This window comes from Monodelphis domestica, chromosome 4 (assembly GCF_027887165.1).
Source record: "Monodelphis domestica isolate mMonDom1 chromosome 4, mMonDom1.pri, whole genome shotgun sequence".
NCBI lineage: Eukaryota > Metazoa > Chordata > Mammalia > Didelphimorphia > Didelphidae > Monodelphis > Monodelphis domestica.
The window spans coordinates 30938529-30964411 of NC_077230.1; the positions used below are offsets into that span (position 1 = coordinate 30938529).

The following is a 25883-nucleotide window of genomic DNA, read 5'->3' on the forward strand; positions in this document are numbered from 1 at the left end:
AATGATAATTTTATGACATTTAATTTCCTCCTGCAAAATGGAACCAAGGGAAAAAAATAACCTCTGGAACAAATGACAAGGCTCTAACAGGGATAAGCAATTAGATTTGGTGCCCCAGTAAAGTACTGTATATTCAAAATTTATGATCTAGAACATACTCCTATAGAAATGTTTTTCTTGTGTTTCTAAATTCCTCACACTCTGGAGAACTCTCAGGAAAGTTCTTCATGAAGGAGTTCTCTCACATTTGATTCATTCAGAGAAATGCTATTTTCATCTAAGAATATTGCTTTCCACACAATCATCTTCATTTCCCTCTCACATAACACATGTCCACTTCTAAAAAATGCATCTTACTTGGGAACATTCTGTTTTATGAACTGTTAAAGTCATGTTGAAGTACCCTGAGTTAGGTAGAGTACCTTTGCATTAGTGCTACTTATGTCAGTAAAGACCTGGAACAACTATAATGACTTACATCATCACAAGAATGAAAGAAGTAGATGTAGGATATCTGACTATGATTCCTTTGGATGCCAGTCATGTCAGATCCACTGATTTAAAGGAGAGACAAATCAATGTCCCCGCCATTTCTTTTACTCTCTCCTGAAGCTCTATTACTAGTGTTTAGATTTATTGAATAGCATTGTCTTTTTTTTTTAAACCACTCTCCTTTAGTTTTTTCCCTCTCTATTATTAGAACTTATGCCCCATTCTCCCCTGACTCCTTTTGCCATTATTCTCCTTCTGAACATCTGATGTATTTTTTTCACTTTATATATCCTTTTAAAAATAATCAGTTTAGCATTTTATTTTTATAAACACATATTTATTCAGATTTTTCTGGTTCAGGTTAAATGAGACACTCTCAAAAGTTTTATTGGACAATAGAGCTGGATTCTATATACCTGTTAACTACTACTTTGCAACTTTAACTTATTGAAATATTTATTCAGTTATTAAAGTTAATGAAGTTTCCTACACTCAAATTTTCCACTTCTTAACTAATCATTGTTTCTTGTAGCTCTTATAATTGAGCTTATATCCCTGACTTTTTCTTCTAAGATGGCCATTCAAAAGGAGCCAATGATCTAATAAAAAAAATCCAATGACCTTCCTCACTGAAATGATTTCCTACTTACCATTAAATTCCAATGTCACCTCCTCCAGGAAGCTTGTCTGATCTTTCCAATAAATATTAAGCATAATATCTGCCTCAGGTCTCTTATTTTAGTTTGTATGTTTTATACATCTATCATTTATTTTGGAATATATACATATATATTTAGAATATACATATACATTATATATAACATATCCCCTTATAGACTTTGAGGTAAGGAAATGTACAGCTTTATATATTACCTAAACTTTGAAATTTTCCCAGCATTTAGCATGAAAAATACCTAATTGATAGTTATTGAATTGCATTGTAGGAGATGATTTCTATAACTATAAAATTTATGCATTGAAACAATTTGCTTCAATGTTTCTAGTATAGTACATATCACTAGCTTTATTAGAACTCTCTTCAAAGTTTGATGGAATCCTTGTATATATGTTTTTGCTAGTCACCTTAATTTTTCTCCCAGGTTACATATCAATACAATTTTCAGTAATGGTTTTCTGATATTTTTCTATTGATATTCTCTCCCTCCAATCCTTTCCCTTCCCCAACATGTTAGGTAATATGATATAGATTGTTCATTGTTATTTTACAATATATATTTTCATGTTCATCATGTGGTGAAAGAAGACACATATTGCTTACATTAGAGGAAAATTCATGGAGAAAATAAAGTGAATAATGGCATGCTTCAATCTGCATTCAGATTTTACCAATTCCTTCTATATCAGTGGAAAGACTTTTTTGACAGAAGTCCCTTGTAGTTGTCCTAGATCCTTGTAATGTTAATAATAGTTAAGTCATTCACAGTTGCTCATCGAACTTTATTGCTTTTCCTATGTACAAATTCTCCTAGTTTTGCTCACTTCATTTTATATCACTTCATATGAAATTTTCCAGGCTTTTTTTTTATCATCTTGCTTGTTATTTCTTATGGAGCATTAGTATTTCATTATAATCAATTTAAGATCATAATTGCTACCCTTTCTTTTTTAACATAGTAGATTATGTCCCAGCCCTGTATATTTACTCTGTGTTTGTCTCCCTGCTTTAAATATGTTTTTTATAAACATCATATTGTGAAATTTTAGCTTTTAATCTATTCTGCTATTCTCTTCTGTTTTATGGGTAAGATTGTCCTTGTCACATTCAAACATTATTACTAACTGTGTGTTGCTTCTATTTTACTTTTCCCCCTGTTTATCCTTCTCTTCCTCTCCTTTCAGCCTTTTCTTATTCACAAATATTTTTGTTTCTACCTCCCCGAGTTAACCTCTGTTTTTTTTATCTAGCCTTTTTATTTTTTCTCCCTCCTCCTTATACTTCTTTATAGGTAAGATGAGTTTCTTTAGCTAAATATGTACACTTGTTATTCTTGCCTTATACCAGTTCCAGTGAGAGAAAGGTTTAAGCATTGCATACTATCCCATCACTGCTTAGATACATATGTACCTCCTAATGTGATATAATTCATCTCCAATTTTTTCTATTTTTCTCTTTTCCCAATATATTCCTCTTCCTTAGCCCTTTATTTTATTTTGTTTTGTTTTATTTTATTTTTGTTCTTTTGGATATCATCCCATTATATTCAACTCCCTGCTCCTATTCACTGCCCTTATGGTGATAGTTTTTAAGTATCTTCCATACCTTAAGATTCCAAAGTACTTTAGGTACCTTAAGTATTTCAAATATGATAGATATCCTAAGTATCTTAGTTATCATCTTATGTAATAATCCAGTTAGTTTAACCCCATTGTTTCCCTTGATTTTCTTATATATCTTAATTACCTTAAATGTCTACAGTATCAAATATCTTAACTATCTTAGTTATTACTTCATGTAATGATGTAATCAGTGCCTGTTGTTTCCCTGGATTACTTTAAGTATCTTAAGTACCCTTCAATAACACAGTCTCTAATTTGCAAATCCTATCCTGGCTTTAGTTTTCTATCTACCCAATAGTGGCCATATGGTCAATTTCCTATCATTTCCTATTATTTTTCCTATAATGACTTTCCCAGACTTTGAAGACAGAAGGAAAAGTCCATAAGTAATGGAGTAAGAATGCAAAACAAAGAAATGAAACAAATTGGTGGGTCTTCTATAAGATGACAATGTAAATTTAAAAAAATCCAAATGAGCTCAGTTTGATGGTGTATGTTAAGTATAATCAAAAGTTTGGTTTATTGCTATTGGGGGGGGGTTGGCTTTGAAGGAAAAAGGAGGATCAAAAAACAATAAACCTCATGTTTTAAGCAAATTGGAATGAATTCAGTATTCAGTGGAAAGAAGGCTGAACTTTTAACTGCTTTTCTCTTTTTCAGGTCTGGCTCTCTAAACTTTTTTTTTTCAGCTAATGAGAATAATCTTTAGACTGGAAAGGGTGTTCCAAAAAAAATGGTTATTGCAGACTTGAAACACAACTTATGTAAAGAATTACCTATTGCTCTTGGCAATAACATTGTGAAACTTAAAAAACTGACTGGTGTTAATATTGAGTCACTATTTTGGAAAGTAATTTTGGAAAGATCATGGGAACAGGAAAAAATGCCTCAAAAGAAGGGGAAATGCCCTAATTTTCAAAACAGTAAAGAGATGATGACAGCTAATATTTCTATAGTATTTTAAGGATTGCAAACATCAAAACTCTGTATATTAGGTGCTTTTAATATCATTGTATGACAGATGAGCAAACTGAGGTTAAAAGAGGTTAGGTGATTTAGCCAATGTCATACAACTATCTGGTGTCTACAGGGAGATTTGAGCTCACATCTTCCTAGCTCTCAGTCCAGTATAACTATCCACTGAGTGACCATCCTCCAAGGAAAGTAAATTTGAATAGACCACAATTGTTACCAAATTTTTGGTTGTGGGGAGGGTTAGAAGACATCTCTTCAAGTATTTACAGGACTATGACACTCAGGATTGTTCCTACGGGACAGATGGACGGAAATCGAATGAAGACATTTATCTTTAGTAGATGGAAAATATTTTTAAATGATTCAGCAATGTAACTGATTGCCTCAGAAGGTAGTATTTTTCCATTCATTTGAGACTGGCAAGCAAAAACAAGCCAAATTACTTGTGATATTAGAGAGAAGATTCCTATGCATGTGAGTCACATTAGATGTCCACTGAGGTTCTTTACCAATCTGAGATTCTATGATTCTCTCTGCAGTCTCCTGACTTTCCCTTTCCCCCTTGAAATCGTTAGATGACTTTGTATTCTATTCTAACCCCATGAGTGTCTTTACTCTTATATTTCTTATCATCCTTATCCATTTCTCCATTCTCTTTTTTCAAACTTAGACAATCTGGCGACCCCCTTCCTGGTTACAGCTAACCCTTTCGTCAATCCTATCCTCCCTTGTTTCCTCTATGACTTTTCTCCATCAATCATTTTTTCTCTCTCAGGCATTTGCAATACCTTCTTTCTTAGATTCCTTTCTTCTGTATTGTAAAATATCATTCTTTAGAACCTCTCATTATTTCATTTTATCATCCTATTTTCTCCCCTCTCTGGTATTTTGAAACTCCCAGAAAATGTATTCTGCAATCACTACCTGTACTTCTTCACTATTCCCTCCTGAACACCTTACTGTCTGGATTCCATCCTTACCACTATGCTAAAAATAGATTTCTCTAAGCTAATGAAATGATCTTTTTATAACCTTTATTTCTGTTCCATCTTCCTGATTTCTTCAGCATTTGATATCTACTACTACTCCTTGTTGAGACCTTCTCTTTTAGCTTCTAGAACACTATGTTCTCAAAGTCTTTCCAATTCTGTTGCTTTTTATTTTTAAATCAAATTTGTTTATTTGTTTCTTACATTAAAATTCCCAAGTAGGGGGCAGTTGGGTAGTTCAGTGAATTGAGAGCCAGTCCTAGAGACAGGAGGTCCTAGGTTCAAATCTAGCCTCAGACACTACCCAGCTGTGTGACCCTGGGCAAGTCACTTAACCCCCATTGCCTAGCCCTTACCACTCTTCTACCTTGGAGCCATTAAATAGTATTCACTCCAAGATGGAAGGTAAGGGTTTAAAAAAATAAATAAATAAAATAAAATTCCCAAGTAATTACTTTCCTCCATCTTCTTCCTGCATTTGAAGATTTAACAAGAAGATATATGTCTATATTAAACTACATCTTGTTTATTTCTATTTATCAGTTCTTTCTCTGGAGGTAGACATACCCAAGTCATTCTTAAAACAATATTTCTATTGCTATTTATAATATTTTCTTGGTTATACTTGTTTCACTCTTCAAAAGAAATTTCATGTAAGTCTTTCCATTTTTTAAATTATTCAATCCACTTCTTATTCACAAGTAGTATTCCAACACAATCATGCCACAACTTATTAGCTATTCCCCAGTTGATGGGCATCCCTTCAGTTTCCAGTTCTTTGCCATCACAAAGAGAGCTGCTATAGATATTTTAGAACATATATGATCTTTTCCTTTTTCTCTGATCATCTTAGAAAATAAACCTAATACTGCTACTGCTATGTCAAAAGGTATACATAGATTAATTCTATTTACCTCCTTTACTGGATTATTACAAAGATAAAATATAATAAACAGTAGATTTTTATTAATAATATTACATTCCTTAGACTTCGTCATCTTTAAGGTCTATTTTTACCTCAAGATCCTATGTTTAAGTATAAACAAGTCAGATCAAGTCTGTGGTACAAAAACTAGGGATGGTGAGGAAATGTTTCACACATACTCTCCCATTGTCTTGGGCTCCCTGTTTCTAGCACCATAATCACCATTTAAAGGATATCCAATTTTATTTGGGGTTTTGGTTTTGAATGAGTGTGCTCTTATAACAGTGACCAATATGGAAGTGTGTTTTGCATGATAAGAAAAAAAAAGACATTGATTCATTTCTGTCCATACCGAACTCCTTGCTTTTCTCAAATTTTCTAGAACTGCAGTATTCCATTAAATTCTTTACTCCGGGATTCCTTCTCATATTGGAAGTTCCTACCCACTTCACATTGCTTGGTTATGCCTAGTATCTCAAGTCTGGGAAGAACTTTCAGGCCAGCTATCCCTTTATTACCTTCCAAGCTGCATTTTCAAATGCCAACTATCCCAGGATTATGATTATTACGTATCTTTTTTTCTCCATGTACCCATACCCTCATACACTTTTCAGCTTTTAAAGTTTTCTTTCTCCATTAGAATATAGCCTCATAATAATATACCTTAATCAACTGTGAAAAACTTAGCTATACTTAACAATGTAATGATCCAGAAAAATTCTGAAGAACTTATGACAATGATTGCTATCCTTATCCAGAGGAAGAATTGGTAGAGTCTGAATAGATAAAACATAATATTTTTTCCTTTATTTTGTTGGTGTTTTGGTTTTACATGATTATTCTCTCCAAACAGTAACCAATTTGGAAATGTTTTGCATGATCATACATGTTTAATCCAGATCAAATTGCTTGCCATCTCAGGAAGGCGTGAGAAAAGGATGGAGGGAGAGAATTTGGAGCTTATAATTTCAGAAAATGTATGTGTTGAAAATTGTAATTGTATGTAACTGGGAAAATAAAATATTAAAAAAATTAAGAATGTAATCTCATTTGAAGAACAAGATCTCTCTTACTTTCTGCTTGTATTTGTATTCCTGGAATTTAGCACATTATCTGGAACACAATAAGAGCTAAATAAGTATTTGCTGATTTGGATTAATTTGTCATTGTGATAGCTGATACTAGCTCTTGCCTTAAACCAAACAATCCCTTAACCCAAAATAATGATACTGTAAAACACTGGGTTAATAATCTATCATAAGAACTTTTTTTTTAATGTCTCATTTTCATTGTTTTGTTGCCTGAATTACCAAGTTAATTTTTGAAAATATACTTTGAATTCAATTGGGGTCTGAGTTATCTGAAGCGAATATATAAATTCCAGGCTATATGAACTTGGCATCAGAATATAATTGTCATCATCAAAATGACATTTGTTATCATCATCAAAATTAATATGACACTAGTTTTCTTTCTCCTACACATAGGAATCAATATTCTGCTCTGATTATTATTGTAATTAGAATATATGATTGTAATTAGAATATGCATTGTTGCATACTATTTAAATATGTACTAAAGTAATTCAATTATTTAAATGATATGATCTCATCATCGTGGATATTCCTTCCATCATTGTAGAACTCAATTTATTTATTACTAGCCATCAATAAGTCAATAAAAATGTATTACGTAGTTATTAGGTGCCAGGTACTGTGCTAAACACCATCCTGTGTGCCTCAATGTTTTCCCATAAGTTTTCCACAGTGGGGGGTTGGTTTACCTAATATTCTGGGGGTTCTTTTTGCTTTCTGTTGAAGTCACAAGAATTGCAAAGGAGCAAATAGGCTATCATTCCCTAATTTTCCCTCTCTGACTAGTTCATCTTCTTTAAAAAAGAATCACTTTTAAAATTAAACCTGTGACTTCTTTTTAGATCCTTTAAAAAATATGTTGAATCCTTTTATCTACTAATGTGCATCTCCATTGCCCTCTTATAGTGACATTCTTCAGACATTGTATTTCTTGACTTGTAGTCCAATGGCAACAGTAAAAACATATTATTTTAATATGTCTATGTATATCCCTTAATTAAAGCATAAAATAAATTACTTGCTTATTTTCTTTATTCTCTAATATTTTGTGCTATTTTCATAAGAGTAGGATATTTAATTTCCTACATAATATTATAGAGACTATATATTCTATTGTAAACATCTTTGGTTTGCCTATTTGTATATTCCTCTGGGATATTTCCATTTTGCTTGAGTCATATAAAGATTAGTAATCCCAGTGAAGTGCCCTGTCTTTTAAACCAACAGTGAAATCTGTGGCATGACCTTTACTCAACAAGAAAGAGGTAGTGTTAAATCATCACTGTGCCCTTTACCTCCTATCGGAAGGGTTTATTGATCCCTGCATGCTTTCAGGTTAAAAGAACTGAAAAAAATCTGAGGAGACAGAGAATGGAAGGGTTTTTTTTCAAAGGAGTGATGATTTCTCCTTTCCTCTTTTTTCATTTTATTTTCACCTCATTTCCCTTTATCCATTGCTTTTTCCCCTCAGCATTTTGGTGACACTTTTAATATCTATAATTTTCTGTTCTTTTTCTGTATTTGATACTAGGCACAGTTAACAAGTAATATTTAGGGTATTTATTGGTTCTTACTCTATGTTCAAGGCAACACAAGCAAAAGATATGATGAATTCAGGGGTTAAGGAAGAATGAAAGCAGCTTCCTTTTTCCTTTAGACAATAGTAAATTTGATATAAATGTATTAGAAAGCTGTTTTTAAAAAGTAAAAAGGGAAAGGGAAAAATTACCATTTGAAGATACAAAATGACCTTTGTTATGAAGAGGAACAGGGAGACTTAAAAGATGACATAGGAAGAAAAGCAAGGTGAGATTTAGCAAAAATATAGAAAGAAAAAAGGAAACACATGGAGACTAGAAGTTTAATTTAAAATAGCTTTCCAAAGAGCTATAATTCCTGAGTTTTACATTGGTCTAATACATATTTTCTGGTTTGGCTATTTGACAAGTGCAGAACATTGTATTTGTTGATGTCAACAGAAGACTTTTAAGATGATTTCTCTGATCTCTCCATTCAGTACATTGACTTGCCTTGATTTATTTCAAATCATTGGCTGTTAAAATTTTTCATAATTTTTAGTCTGAAAGTTAGGCAGATATATAGGTAAATTATATTACTTGTGGCACAGAAGAAGAAATAGCTGGGTTCTAACTCAGATTACTTGATCTCAGTACCTAGGTTTTAGTTCTCTGCTCTGTAGCCTTTGTCCCTTGATTCTTGATCTAATGCCCACTAATCATTCTCATCACCCTAAGTCATATAATATATATATATATATACACACACATATATATCTGGTTATAGCATCATCAGTTTAGTTAGAAGGGACCAGAGGAGGTCATTGAGTACAACCTTATGATTGTTTTAGATTAGGAAACTGAGGCATAAAAATAGCAAAGTGACTTATTGAGAATCACACAGCCAGAAGGAAACTCGAATTTCATAGATGGTGAAATTGTGACCCAAAATATTTAAATAACTGGATCAAAGTCCTAAGATTTCTCATATTCTCTAATTCATTATCCATTAAACCACGTTTGTTTTGGTTGGGGTATATTTGTTGGAGTTGGCAGTGTCTTGATTGCTTGCCTGATATCTTTCCTTATCCTGCACTGCCAACTTGAACTCAGATTGATCTCGCAGGCTCAGATACTCCCTATTTGCACCCAGTCTTGCCTTTCAAACTCTGGTGGTACATATTTATAAGATAATATATAATTTCAGTTGCCTAATTTTCCATTAGAACAAGCCCATTTTTATATTTCAACCTAGTAATTATTTTCTAAAATTTAGCAATATGTCATCATATGAATTTTCCCTGTTGGTCTAAAGGACCATATGTTTCCCTGGCCCAAAACTAAATATTTAAAAACAACAACAACAATAGTATTGAACATCTTTATTTAGTTTTATTAATATTGCCCAAATGTTGAATTTCACTAGGTTCAAGATGAGATTCCCTTGTAGCATTATTAGAAATTGCTTTTATATTTTAGTTCCAGCTGAAGAGCAGCCTTTGGTTGAGGTCTCGTAAGATTGGCAGTTTATTCTATAAGATTTATGTACAGAAGCTGTGTAATTAAACTGTCTTGTCAGAGATAGCACCATGTTTGTTTGAACTCCTTTTACCTTCCCATTTTCTGATTTTGCTCATATTTCACTTAGTTTAAGCAATAAACACTTTAAGAGAATTTTAATGACATGAGAAGACAGAGACAAGCAAGATAGATGATTTGTTTTTCTTGCCTCTGAAAGAAGAAAGGCAATAAAGTGAATGCCCTGTCCTTTATTCAGGTTAGGTCAACGAAGTGTCTGATTTGTTTCAAGATGTTGCTTTTAAGGGAGAAAACAACCACCACCACAAAACCCCTCTTATTTCCTAACTGATAATCTAGTCAGACAGGCTAAAAGATCCACAGAGACATTGCTTGGGCTAATACTAAAGAAGTACATCTTGAACACTAATGAAGAGGCTGCTGAGCCAAATTCTACCTAAAAGAGATCCCTAGGATACAGACGGAGCAATATCCTGACAAATGAAAAAGATCATTTGTAGACAGAATTGTGATGTCAGAAATAGACCTGAAGAAAAGATGCGATTTATATCGGAGGCTAGAAATAATTTTCTGCTTTTGTGCTTCAATTGATTAAGATAAATTGCTTTTGTATAAGTATGATAAGCTATTTTTTTTCTCAATGGGGCATAGACTTACCAACCTTTCCCATGACACCTAGAAAATGCCCCATCAAATTACACCTAAAAAAAAACAAACCACATGGTGTGACATAGTGTGTTTCAGTCAATAATCCTTATTAATCAATTAGAAGATGTCAGGAACAATGGCAGGTGCTAGGGACAGAGAGTAAGTTAAAAATAGTCCCTGCTCTCAAAAAGCTCACAGTTTAATCAGGGAGAAAACTTGCAGTTACGTAGAAACAGAAAATGTAAAAATAATTGGAGATAATCAGCAGAAAAAAAGCATTGATGTGAAGGGAGATTGGGAAAAGCCTCTTTGGAAGGTGATTGGTTTCTTGGGACTTGAAGGTTGTCAGTGAGGGCAGGAGCTAGAGATGAGGAAGGAGAGAATCAAAGGCACAGGAGACAGCCAGTGAAAATGTCCAAAGTGGGGATATGGAGTATTTTCTGGGAAGAACAGCAGTGTGGCCAGGGTCCCTGATTCTCAGAGTATGTAGAAGGGAGTAAGATAAGTAAAGAAACCAGAAAGGGAGGATGAGAATTGGTTATAAATGTTTTGAATATCAAAAAGAGGATTTTATCTTTTATTTCTTTTGTGCTAGGGTATCACTGATGTGTACGAGAGTGTGTGGTGTGTGTGCCTGTGTGTCTTTGTGTATGTGTGTGAGTAAACATGCCAATACATTACTAAATGTAGTTGAGAATGACTGACTTCCCCTGAAATACCTCAAAGATGAAAGTTTGGATCAAAATGACACAAATAATAAAGAAAATTAAAATTCCTCCATTGCCAGAACTTCTCTTTCTGGAATAATTTTCAGTATTTTTCCTCATCCTGAATATGGAAAAATCCATTAAATGATTTTTGGTGCCCTTGATGTCATCATCTAGGGAAATCCATGTTTCAGATTTGTCATTCATTTATTCATTATGGAACTAATTCTTCCATGAGCATATGGAAGAAATCGTGTGCATTTTTTAATTATGTAATGCTTGAAAATCAATTTCTATATTTTTTATAAAAAGCTGGTTCTTAAATTAATTTAAAGATGCTTAAATACTTAAGTGATCATTTTTATTTTAGTGGGGTATGTGCTGGTTTGCTTACTAGTGAAAACTGATGAATCCTGAAAACTTGTCAAAGGTCTCAGATCCATTAGTGATTATATATTTTGAAGTAGAAAATTAATCCATCTTTGTAAGATTGTAAAAATGCATATCTTAATAAATTTAGACTAAGATATCCTTAAGTTATTCTAGTCGGACATATAAAAAGATGATATTAAATTCATGGAGACATTTAATTCCCTCCTTTAGAAAAAATTTAATAGCAACAGCTAACATTTACAAAGCACTTACTCTGTGGTAGGCACTTTACAGTGATTTCATTTGGTCTTCACAACAAATCTTGGAGGCAGATATTATTATTACTCTGGGAGGTAGATGTTATTATAGCCCCATTTTAGAAGTGAGAAAACTTAGGCAAACAGATTTAAAGACTTGCAAGTCGCACAGCTATTAAGTATCTGAGAGGTTGGATTTGAACTCAAATCTTCCTGACTCCAGTTCTATGTCCTTATCCACTGTACTGGTTAGTTGCCTAATGCTTGGTTTTAGTCTCCTGGTCAGAAAAATTATGCACTAATGGATGCGTGACTTTTGACAAGTTTTCAGTTATAGCACATAAGCATGCTTTTGTTCTAAAACACTACACTCTTTTCATTGACTTGCTAAACCACATTGCTTCAATGGGTTTTTCTCCCCTTGTGAACTCCTTTCAGCAAATAGCAAGCACACACCCAGATTCAGTTGAATTTTAATGACATGAGAATGATTTTTGTATATCTCACTTTTAGCTGCCTTACCATTTTGATCAGGACTTGCATAATTAACTCTTTTATTGCTGTTGCTTGATTTTATTGTTGCATTCCCTTTGAATAAACTTACCTATGTAGATCAATCACTATTCTGTAACTTACAAAACTAATTGAATTAATTGGAACACTGAAAGTTTCACAACTTGCCCAAGTTACATATCCATATATATCTTTTGATCTCTTAAATAATATGTTACTGTATATATGTACATATTTATATCCATATACATATGTTAGCTTTGAAAGTATTTTAATGTAAATCTTTTTTAGAGTTCAATCTGTTTTATTTTCAGTTTTCTCTTCCCTTTCCCTTTCTAGGGGGGACGATAGTAGAATATTGGTGAATGGGTTTTTAGGGAGGAAAACCGCTCTGTATCTAAGAAATGGCTATTTAGCTAGCGTGATTACGAGGGTAATTTATCCTCTTTGTACCAAAGATATTGTGAAGCTATTCAAAAGAGATTAAATTGTACAAGTTATTCCCACTTAGAAGCTTTGCCTTTTGGCATCTTTTGTTAGAGAGTATTTTTATAAAAGTTATAGACTTCAAAAAGAAAATTTCTCCTACTGAAAGTTGTTATTCAAATAATAGTCTAGAAGAAAAAATAGGTTGTAAACTGCTTATGGGGAGGAATTGTATTATGTCTTTCTTATGCAAAGTAGATAGTAATGTGCCTTATATCTTTTGTAAATGTTAAGTAAGTTCTAATATGCATCCTGTTTTTAGAGGTTCCAGTAAAGAGTATAGGACTTGAAAGGAGAGATCTATGTTTAAAAAACTGCCTCTGGCACTTTCTGCTTCTATAAAGATGGGCAAATCTCCTAAACCCATAAACCTCAATTTCATTGGCTGTAAAATGGGAATAATAATTATACTGATACCTCACACAATTGTTACAAAGTCCAACTAAAATAATACATGCAAGTGTCTTAAAAACTTTTAGATATTATACAGATACTAGGTATTATTCTTGCATGCTTCATTCTTCTCTAAGCAATACTATTCCACATAAAACTATATAAAAATGTAGGTACCCACTAGAGTGAAAAGAATACCAAATGATGCTCCAAGAGACCTAGTTTAAAAGCTCCATTCTCCCAAGTTATCTAGTCTTTGTAAAATCATTTTGTCTCTCCTTGCCTCAGTTTCCTCCACTGTGGAATGAAGGGGTCACACTTGTTGAACTCTAAGGTGTTAATCTACTTTCTGATTGTGTAAGAGGGTATTGAGAAATTGTGGTGGAGGTCAACCAGAAAGCTGAAATATCTGAAAATAAATGAAATAAAATAATATATAATACATCATATAGTGTATTATGTTTTGATTAATTAGATTATGACTTTCTCCCTAGTTTGGAAAGCAACACATTGAAGATCTTTTCAGCGATCTTCAGGATGGAAGAAGACTCTTGGACCTCCTTGAAGGTCTTACAGGTCAAAAATTGGTATGTAACTTTTTTTTGGAGAAGTTGCTTATGAACCTCACTGACTTAATTTTATATGGCTCTATGAGAAGAGGCAAATTGTGTTATTTCTATGACTATTGGTTTACCTAGAAATATGTTACTAACAATTATCCTGCTTTATTTTTATGTCATTATGTACATTATCTTAAATATTCTGATTTATACATATACAAGTTTTCAAAGGTAACTATGATATTTTAAGTCAAGAATTCCCTATAAACTAACATTTCCACTATCCCTCAAAAATTCCCATTGAATAATTAATTATATGATAGTCTTTTAAATATACTATACATATTATACCAAATTTGTAGCCAGCTTTTAATTGAGTAAGGAATAGTGTTAGTTACTTGAGTGTTTTAAACATCTAAAGAGCTGTTTTCCAGTGGGAAAGAAGGAATGGATGTGTCCTGGGCTGATACAGATCCCCTTCTATGATTTAGTAAGTGGTCCTCAAGAGTTTTCTAGGACTGAAAAAGTCATCATCTTGCATCCTTCTTGGTAATAACCCTTTTCAAATTTAATGAGACATTTAATTCAATGTCATAAACATTTATTTAGTGCCCACTAAGTGCAAATTACTCTGTTAGGCACTGCAGATACAAAGGCAAAACCCCAAGGTTCCTTTCCTTCCAAAAAATCACATTCTACCAGTCCTGAAAAAAGACACAGTCTCTAACTGGGTGCCTACTCAATGTCAGGGCAGTTTAGTGTTATGCTGGCATAATCTTTAGATCTCAAGGTCACCTCAGCACAATGGTAAGAAACAGGGGAGGATTCTGATAGGAGACACCGTAAAAATACATTGGATATGTGGTGAATTCCTTTAGAAAACTCGAAGTGTTTTCACAACTATTATCTCCTCTGTTCACACATATATTGCTTCCTGAGTGGTAAAAAATATTGCTTCCTGAGAAGTCTAGGTATGTTTCAGTTATTTGGGGGGTGGGGGGTGAGTACTGTGATTTCAGTGGCCTAAGGAACTCCAAATGAGGAAACTTCCTCTACTATTATAAATGATTACCCATCTGGTAATGTATAGTTTTCTGAGGTTAGCCTAGTTTATATAAAGGTATAAGGTTCAAGGATATACAGTGAGGGAAGCAGCATTAGCTATCAATTTCCATAATGGCAAATGCTTCATAACTGCATTGCTACAATGGCTTTGTAATTACCTTCTCTGCCATTAGCCTTACCTCTTCTATTCCATTTGGCTAATCATCATCAATATATAAACATATATGTATACTAAAATGGGCCCACAGTTTTATTGGTAGAGGGAATTCCTGGTGAAGAAATATCCTGAACTAATGCAGATAAAATTTTACCTTGGAATATCCAGAAGTTAAGTGACTTGGCCAAATTCACAGAGGTAGTAGGTCAGATTTGAGATGAACTTATTAAGAGTTTGTCATCATTAATTGCCTATAATACTGCCTTAAGTATACTTACTCTCTTACTCAAAAGGTTAACCTTCCATGTTTGTGCATGGACCATAGAACAAAATATTAGCTCCATTCCAGTATTAAATTAATGAAAGAATTGGAATTAAATTAATGGAAGAATTAAATTAATGGAAGAATATTTGAACTCAGATAAGTGGAGCCAGATTCAAGCCATAGATTTAATATTCGTTCAGTGTTTGACATGGTAAAAGTCATTTAATTTCTCTAAGCCTGTTTTCTTATCTGTGAAATCAGAATAATAATAATAATTCTTGTATTTATGTTGAATGGCTTCATCTGAAGATCAAGTGACATGACAGAAAATTCACTGTTACTATGATTGATTAGGCATATCATTATTGTCAATTATTTACCAATTCAACTTTTTTTATTTTACTATTCTGTCATACAAACTCTCTCTTTCAGTAAGGTTAGTCAGCCTACTACTGTTCCCAGTACTATGAAAGAGGGGGGAAAAGAAAAAATATATTTTTTATATCTTACTATGTGAAAATTGCTGCAAGAAATATTATTCACCTTGATTTCCATAGCTGTTGCTTCTCAGGATAATAGCCGAAGGCACACTTTCTAAGGTTCTTGGGTTCTGTCTGCCTCTAAAGGGGTCTGAAAGAAAATGTTAGTCAAGATGTGATTTGATTTGCTTAGGAAATGGCAACTCCCCTCTCTCCTTCAAAGTGCCTTACTGCTTCACCTAGGCTGGCTTACCTATCTGCTGGCAATTCCTGGGGATAGGTAGCCCTTTCTCTTCAGGGGTTGCTTCCCTGGTTGATGTCTAATTTAGAAGGACTTACTAAGGAGTGCCACCACTCCCAGAGCTCTCATCTTTGTCTGGTCCATAGCAATTTGTCAGCACTAATTACTGCTGTTGGAGAGGAAGGCAGGTTCTTTGTCCTTAATTACTTGTAGAAATAATCCCATGCATAAATGGAAGTTTTATGCTACTCCTAAAAAAAAAAAAAGAACTAAATGACCCCAGAAGTCTTTACACAAAGGTACAACGTATAGATAATTTGACTTCCTAAGTATCTGAGGCAATCATAGCACAGTAGATTGAAATCTAACCTCAAAGTCAAGAAGTCTTTATGATGAAGTTCAACCTCAAACACCTGTTGGCTGTGTGATCCTGTGCAAGTCACATAAAGCTAAGGGAATGCTTTATAGCTCATTGTTGTAGAACAAGTACTCATCTGTATTGGTGTGTGTATAAGGGAAGGAAGAGTTTCCCAATTTGGAGTTCACTAGACCAGCGAAATCACTGATTCTAACCCAAAGACTAGGAATGATCCAAGGAAGCTAGAGTGTGTTCTTGGGTGGGAGGAAGGGGAAAATCAGGACCAGAATTCAGGGAGATCAGAGACCAGTCAGGTTCCTTCATCTGTGTCACTTAGTCTCCAAAGAAGGTCTCAGAAGTCTAAAGGATTCTGACCAGGAAGGAATACAATGATCAGGTCTCATCTTGTATTAAACTGATTTGGTGCAGGACTGGGTGCTGAAAAGTCCTAGAAGATAATCTCACCTACACAGTGTGTTATCTAGCACTCCAGAAGTCCTTAAAGATTATACAGCACCACTACCCAGGCAGAAAATAATACAAATCAGTGACAAAGAATATCCCATTATACATTCCAAAAATATACAGAGGATAACAGTGATGTGAAATTCTAATTCAAGAAGCAAGACTGGAAAAATAAGTAAATGATGAAATCACAGGTTTGGTAAAAAAAAAAAAGGAGAATTTAAATTCATCTAGATGGTTACCCAGGAGTGAAAGGAAGCTGTGGAAAGGTATATCATATTCAAAAGAAAGAGGATAGAAGGAAGGGTTATGGGCAGAGTAGATTTGTATATTAAACATTATATTTTAAGTTAAAAATCCATTTCTTTTACTATCTCTCTTACTATACCATAATCTGGATTCATGTCAGCCCTGACCTTCCATATTCTTCATTTTTGTATGTATTCCTCAATTCCATTGTGCCCCATGAAATCTATATTTTAATATTTACAAACTGAGTCATATTCTAGATATTTTCTTTCAAAGTCTTCTTCTTTCCTGGGACTAGGCTTCTTCTGGATGATACTATATCAGGGCAGCTAGGTGGCACAGTAGATAAGAGTGCTAGCCTGAAGTCAAGAAGACTCATTTTCCTGAGCTAAAATTTGGCCTCAGATATTTAAGCTGTGTGAGAGCCAGGGAAAATCACTGTACTTTATTTGCCTCAAAAAAAAAATACTGTATCCTTGGTTATTCTCTTCAGGACATTTTGATGTGTTCTTCTCCCAAAACACACTATCAAGAGGAAGAGGAAGAAGGATGCTCCATATTCCTCACTGATACTTTTAGGCTATCTTTGACATCACTACTAGGATACCCCATGTTTATTCTATTTGCCTTTCAAAATTCATTTGAAGAATAAAATATCTAGAATTCTGGGGGAAGTCATGAGAAAACATAACAGTAGATAGGGGAAACTTTTTCCGACTTCATGTTGTATGCTGAAACAGTAATCATCTAAACAATTTGCAATTGCCTTTATCATCTAGGTAGAGTCCTATCAAAATCATTTATCAGCTTCCAGTTAATTTACCATTTTTTTAAGGAGTTAAGTACCTAGCTCACAGTCTCCCTCTGTGTTAATATATTGAGATTTCAAAATATATTTTGATTTATTGCTGAGCTCCCTTGGCTGGACACAGTGACATCTAGTAATAATTACAACAAATTATAATCCAAAGCTGTCTTTAAAACATGGTATTTAAGCAAGCACAATAAAAAGGAAGCAGTATTCATTTAAAAAATGTTGTGAAGGTAGAAATGACAGATAGTGCTCATTTAAATATTTTTTGGTTTAAAAAGAATTAGTGATGGAGTAGTACTCATTTAATATGATCAAAATAAAATATTCCAAATTAAGAGCTTGCTTTGCTTCCATTGAAGAAATACTAGAAGCTTCTGTCATACAAAGAGATATAAAGCAAGGATATTCTTTCTCTTCAATATTATTTGACATAGTTCTAGAAATTCTACTATAGCAATAATGAAAGAAAATCAAGTTATAATTGTTAAAGTAGAGACAGAACAATTTCAATTTGCAGGTGATATTATTGAATACTTAGAAAATACAAGAGAATCCGTAAAAAAAGGGTAATTAATAGCTCCATCTAATTATTATAATGCAAAATGTACTCAAAATGTTTCAGCATTTATGTGCCAAATTAACCTGTATAATCTTAGAAAGATCCCATTCAAAATGATAAAATGCATAAAATGCCTTGGAATTATCTTGTCGACATTCAAAATGTTTTTAAATATAAAACTACAAATACTTGTGAAACAGAGGGAAACATAATTGGAGAGATGTCCACTGGTTGGCCATTTAAAAATATCAGCCAAATTAGTTTATATATATGGTAACATGCCAGTCATTTGACCTAGGAAATATTTTATAAAACTGGACAAAACAATAACAAATTTCATTTGAAGAATAAAACATATAGAATTCCAGTGAAATGTTGAAAATTTTTAGGAATAAAAAAGGAGACTGTACTATAAAGCAGTAATCATTTAAATGATTTGTTATTGATTTTAAAAAATCAAAAAAGATCAGTGGTATAAGAAAATAGTCAATAAAGAGAAGCAATCAGAAACAGAAGTCTAATTTCAATAAACCCAAGAATGTAAAAGATTGGAATATAGATTTTTTTTGGCAAAGAATGACTATGAAATCTAGAAAGCAGTGGAGTAGTTATTCTCTTTAGATCAGCAACTTACAACATAAAACACAAGTTCCAAATTGGCATTTGATGGGAATATAAAAGATTGTATCATAAACAAATTTTGTATAAGGTTTTATCTAATTGGAGAAATCTTAACTAAATCATGAAATAAAAAATTATAATTTTCATATTAAATAGAAACTTAATCTCCATTTTAAAGTTCTTTACAGCTTGGCACCATCCTACCTTATACTTCCAACTTCATCACATATCACTCACTCCCTTCTATGTTTTATTATCTCGCCAAAATGGCAGCACTCTGTTTCCATCCTCATACATCTGCCCTAGTTGCTGGCCCCTTCCTGGAATGCATAATCCCTTTTCACTTCAGCCTCCAAAAAACATTCCCTTCCTACAACAAATAGCTTGTGTCCTCTTATTTTCAAAACTTTTTGGATCTCCTTATTATACATATACACACATGATATACACATATATGCATATACTTATATATGTGTACACACATGCACACATATAAATATATATGCACACATGTATGCTCTTCTGTCTCCCATTAAAATGCTAGTTCCATTCAAAGAAATTTCATTGTTTTGTATGTTTTATCTTCCCAGTTCCCAGCAAAATGGCAGACATGATAGATCCTTAAAAAATCAATGTTGATTGATTGTGAGGCTGAGTTGCACATGTTATAATGCCTTACTGAAGTAAGGATAAAACTTTCTTCTAAACTTTCTCTCAAGCCCTTATAAATAAGCTAACACAAGATAAATATGCCAATTTACACTGTATAAACTGATGTTCTTACACTGCTTATTGTCCTGACAATAAATTAGTCATGGGAACAGAGAAGTTATCAAAATAACAATAATAGAAAATAGCCTCCTGGTATAATAATAAAAATAAAAATTATTATTTTTATTATATACCAGCAGGATATTTTTTACTTTTTGTTCATTATTTTTCTTTTTCTTGCGTAAATATTGCTGTGTAGAATATTAAAAAAAATGCAAGGGGGAGCATAAATTAGTACACCACGTCAGTGATTGTTTATCATTGACATAATTCCTTTCAAAACTTGTTTTCATGTATTTACATCATTTTCCTAAATATCATGTGACTGCAAATTGAAGAGGTTTTTTGTGTGTGTGGGTGTGGGTGAAATTTTCATTACATGAAATACATGAACGTTTTCTGTGCTGGCCAATAAACATCTGCTTTTGCTTGCAGCCAAAAGAAAAAGGCTCCACAAGAGTTCACGCTCTGAACAATGTCAACAAGGCACTGCAGGTCTTGCAGAAAAATAATGTAAGTAATCACCTTGACAGGGTTGGAACGTGGGCTAGGCAGCAGAGTAAATGTCCAAAGAGATGGCTTTGGTCTCCAAAGCGGGGGAGAGGATCCGGAGACACATTACAAATCAAAGCAGCATTATACATTGTAGGCTGCTTCAGGTCCATCTGTTGGAGGCTAATGTTACTCAGAAAGTGATTATTCCCAGGGGTCCATCTGTTGGTGGCTAATGCTGTTCAGAAAATCATTATTCCCAAGAATGATGCTTTCTCTGAATAGAGCAGAGCATCCCTTGGTTTTTGTGGGGAGATACCTGATAGCAAAGTAATAATATTCCTGGGGCATTTGCTATATGTCCTTAAATTTTGGGGAATATCTTTTAATTTGTATATTTGAATGCCTGGAATAATGAGCTGTGTAAAAACAGATATGCTGAATTAATGTTTCTTGAATGGAACTGAATCTTTTCATTTTGCAGATTTGTAGGTTGATCAATATGAGAATGTTTTTATTTAAACTGTTAGTGTGATGAAATGTGACATGTTAATTTCAGTAGCCCCTTTTTTGGAGAAAAATGTTTATATTACTTTAATCTTTGTTTAAATTTTTCATTTTAAAGAATATGATATATTTTAATTAAAAATTAAATATATTAGTTTCATTTTACTTTTAAATTACTTTAACAAAATAATTGTCATTATTTTGATCTATTATTTTGGAAGAATGAATAGAAGACTGAGATTAGTGGCAAGAAGACTTATTTTCAAGTTCTAGTTTTGACCCATAATAGCTTTGTGACTATGGTCAAGTTAACTTAATCTTCTAGTGCCTCAGACAACTTTCTAAAGCTTTAAGTTTTTTATAGTACTAAAACAATTCAGTTCAGTAATTTTTCAATCATGTCTAACTCTTAGTGATCCTACTTGGAGTTTTCTCAGCAAAGACTAGAGAGGTTTGCCATTTCCTTTTCCATCTCATTTTACAGTAAAGGAAACTGAGATAAACAGGTTTAAATGACTTGCCTAGGCTAAGAGTTATAAGCTTCTAAAGAAAGACTTGAACTCAGGTCCTCCTGACCCCTGCCCTAGTGCTTTATCCACTGTATCACATAGCTGTTTCTGTTAAAATAATATATGTAGGCAAATTTATATTAATAAAAATAAGAAAATGGAATTTATTTTAAAAGTTGATTTTTAGTTCATAAAGATGAAAATGTAATTGAAGAACTTAAAAGAATAAGAAATCATAACTTAAACATCTAAGCCAAATTAGAACACAAATTCTATTCCATCCAAGTTAATTTTTTTATTTACTTTTCTCATTCATAATACTTGAGTAAACATTTCTTTCCTCTTATCCTTTCACCAGATTTCTAATTGACCAATAACTTTACTAGACACTTTTAGTAGCTACCTAATTATATCATATCTCCTTCTCAAAGATAAATTTGTAAAATTATTCTGTTCACTAAAATAACAATAAACTGTGACAAATTGACAGTAATCTATCTGCTTTGAGATTTCATAATGGTTATTTTGGGAGGGAAGTAGGTCATTTAATGAGCTGGAGCACAGGCAATATGTTGATTTATTGATTTGTAATTTTATGTGGTCATTTAGATTCATTTTGGGCTCTATGAAAAAAAATTCTGCTAATATTATTATTTAAAAGATAGACTTTTCTGCCATTTCCAATGATATGCATGAGGTATCATAGGTGATTTGTTTCAATGAAATATCCTTGAAATAAACACCACTGCATGGAATTGTGCGTCAGCTATGGGAAGGGTGGAGGAAGGGAAGGGAGGGAAAGAATATGATTCTTGTAATCAAGGAATAATGTTCTAAATTGACTAAAAATAAATATATAAAAATAAAATAAAAAAGAAATAAACACCACTGTAGTATAATAAATAAAATACTAGAGATAGAGCCAAGAAGACCTGGCTTCAAATCCTGCCTCAGGTATCTAGTAGCTCTGTGGTCATAGCCGCATTATTTAACTTCTTGGAGCCTCAGACAATTTTCTAAGACTATAAGTTACAGCCTAGTAGTAAAATAATCAGGTTCTCCAAGCTGTTTAAGAAAGAGCATTTCCCAAACCCAAAGCTATTAGAGAAGCGCAAAGGAGTGGAGTCAGGTAGAATGTGAAGATGATCAAGGTGTCCTAAGGAGGATGGAGATTTTGGGTGGACCTTTAGGTTCTGCCCTCCAATCAGAGAAGTCCTGGAGGCGGAGCAGACTTAGGAGGTGTGAGCACCAAGGAAGATGAAATCTTGAAGGATTTTCTTGAAGGAAGTTACCAATAATGAGGTTGCTGGAAATATGATGGAGAATTCCATTGGATAAATGACTTGACCAGGATCATCTGACTAATAAGTCAATATGAGATGCAAGTCCTAGTCTTCCTGATTCCAACTTATGGGCTCTATCCACTGTGCCAAGCTGCTAATACCACTTTTATATCTTTGGAGCTATTTTCATGACTTATTTTTTGGACCTTTCAACAACTTGCTAAAGCAGGGCAAGTATTAGTATGCCCAATGTAAAGATGAGATAACTGTGACCTAATGAAGTCCTGTTGCTATTGACTATTCCATTTATTTTAACAAATGCATTCTTTGTCAGAGGCACGCAGAGATGCTTTTTGGTTTTTGCAATTGAAGGTTTGAATTTGTCAGGCGCTGTCAGATGTGGTCGGTTGTGTCATGATATGCTCTAAGCATACCAAGGAAGCTAGTTATTTCTTGGGGAAAAAAAAGAAATTTTCTGCCTGAATCAGCCTTTACCTCAAGTTAAAGACCCTCCGGTGGCTGGTTAGTCTCTGCTTTTCTGTGGGTTTGTTTAGTTTTGACCTTTGCCGCTGTCTTTGACTGAAAGCTTTTGCATCCTCCCTGGTTTTAGATTATCTGTTCAAGTTGACCCTGTGCTTGATTTTCCTTGACACTCCAGGCTAGTTTCCAGCTCTCTCTTTTTTATCAAATGGTATTCAGGACTCAGCCTGACAGAACTGAGACAATGCATTTAGCCCCTGTTTTGTACTCAAACCGTAAAAGATGCTACTTACTGTCAGATGTGGACTTAGCCCTGTGAGCCATACCTTTTGCTGAACCAAAAACTAAAAATAAATAATCCTCCTCCACAGAAAAAGTGAAATTATATAATGACTCAAAAGCAGCATTCTCACTGATAGCACACATTTTTACCCTACCAAATTTATGTTTGTCTCACAGATTTGGAATTAAGGCACCTTAGAGTGCACATGGTTTAGTTCCTCTCATCTGATAGGTGATGGTATTGAGATCTAGAAAGATCAAGTAGTAAATGTCAGAGGTACTTGAACCCAGGTCATATGATTTCCATTCCCAACAGAAATTACTCCTTGCATTGATTCTATGTGTTTAAAACTGTGGTATGTTAAAAAAAAAAAAGATGACCCTAGGCAAAAGTGGAAAATTATTGGAATGACCTTTTGCCTTCTTAGTTTCTTAGTTCATCATTTTCTCCCCTTTGACTACATTTTTGACCTTGGTCAACACATTATTCCTTTCTGAATGTTACCCATTTAAGGGGCTGGTCTTCTTTCAAGATCTAAATCTATTATCTTCAGTTTCTGTGATTCCTTTGGAGTGACCTTGGCAGGTATCCATTATTCTCCTACCCTCTAACCTCTTCTTCCCTCTTTGAACACAGGTCTAATAATTTAAGGCAGTGGTTCTCAACCTCTCAATTTGTAGCAATGAGAATACATAATGCATATCAGGGATTTATACTCTGAATCATAACAGTAGCAAAATTACAGTTTTGAAGTAGCCACCAAAATAATTTTTTTGTTTGGGGTCACTTGCAACATGAGAACTGTATTGCGGGGTCATGGCATTAGAAAGGTTGAGAACCACTGCTTTAAGGTGATTAAGTACCTGGTTTGCCAAAGATCTAACCTTATATATAGGAACTCCCATTTTGAATCTTTTATCTCAAAGTAAAATATTAAATACTTTGTCCTCTTTTAAAGGAATTTCAGGCAAAATTCAAGATTCAAAATGGAAGTTCCTAAAATGTCTAGGAATTTCCATTTTGAATCTTTTATCTCAAATTAAAATATTACTTTGTCCTCTTTTAAAAGAATTTCAGGCAAAATTCAAGATTCCAAATGGAAGTTCCTAGATAAGTATCTTATCTAGGAACTCCCATTTGGAATCTTTTATCTCAAAGTAAAATATTAAATACTTTGTCCTCTTTTAAAGGAATTTCAGGCAAAATTCATAGGCCATAAACTGTGACCGCAAAAAAATATGGTTTTCAAGGCTGTGAATTGCCAAAACTGTAAAGATAATTTTAGTGTCTTGATTTTTATCAAAAATAAGTGGTCGCCATGGTAAAAATTCCCAAATATGAAACATCCAAGTCAGCTGGGTTTTATGGAGATTTTAATTAATACAAATGAAGGAATTAAGGGAGAGATGGAGTAAGAGGAAATAGTAGGAAAAGACCTAGGCCTAAGCCTTAAGAGACCCTAGTCAATCTTTTATCCACTCACCACAAGATTTGTCCCAAGCAAAACTCCAGCTAAGTTCAGAGAGCCAGCTCCTCCACACTAACTCCAAAACTCCAACTAACCCGGAACTCCAACTACTTCAGAGAGTCTCCTCTGACTCCTGACCTCCAATTCAGCTTCCAAAACTGAAATCCCCTCAATTTCAAAATCCCCTTCCTTTTATCTCAAAGTAAAACATTAAATACTTTGTCCTCTTTTAAAGAAATTTCAGGCAAAGGCAAACTAATGGAGAAGCCTCTGAAATATCACTAAACCTAATTAAATAGATCTACTTCTTTAACTCCTCCTGTATTTACTGAACACTGGGCACTCTTTCTTCTAAGTATGATATTTGTCCATCTTCTCTTTCCCTTTCTTGCCATTTTGAAGGAGCATATTTTCAGTACATTTGACATGACTTTAGTTAGTATTCTAGTATACTAGTATGCTAGTATAAGCTTACTCTCTTTCTCTCAGAGAAAAATAAAATTGGTTGCCTATATGTGTCATTGAAACATGTTTTAGCCAATAGAGTGCTATTCCTGTTGCTCAAAACTCAAAAGAAAAATGGAATATTTCTAATATTGAACATCATAGGAATTTAGGGCTTCACTTGGAGCAGACTGTTGTAGCATCTAGACATAAATGGTGGGACCTTCAGAGTTTACTTTGCAGAAAAGCAAATATGCAAGTTAAAGCTCTGCTATATTTTAATGGACAGGTCAGTCTGAATGGCTGTCAAGTGAATACACATGAAGTGCTTTGGATCTGCATTGTGAATGTTTGAATTTGTTATCATTTAATTATATAATAATTTCCAAGGAGTGGTGGGCAAGTAATCTCTACTCTCCTTAACTTTGGGCTCTTTGATAATCAAAGTGTCAGAGAATTTTGCTCTTTGAACTTTCTGATACTTAATTATCACGTAAAGAAATCATCTTTGAAATATCTCATCCTGGGCTACTATAGACTTGGTGATTTCAAAGTCATCCTTTATTTTTTGTAGCATTCTGGGTGCAAAAGTAAGATTGGCACCTCCA

General features: G+C 33.6%; 1 protein-coding gene across 7 annotated transcripts in view; it reads left to right on the plus strand.

The window, feature by feature from the left end:
• DMD (dystrophin) overlaps positions 1-25883 on the plus strand; it is a 2399796-nt gene that overhangs the window by 512197 nt on the left and 1861716 nt on the right. For all 7 annotated transcript variants that reach the window (XM_007493357.3, XM_056797113.1, XM_056797116.1 and 4 more), the window contains exons 3-4: positions 13700-13792; positions 20245-20322. In XM_007493357.3, coding sequence (XP_007493419.2) covers positions 13700-13792; positions 20245-20322 — 171 coding nt within the window. The remainder of the gene's footprint in view (positions 1-13699; positions 13793-20244; positions 20323-25883) is intronic.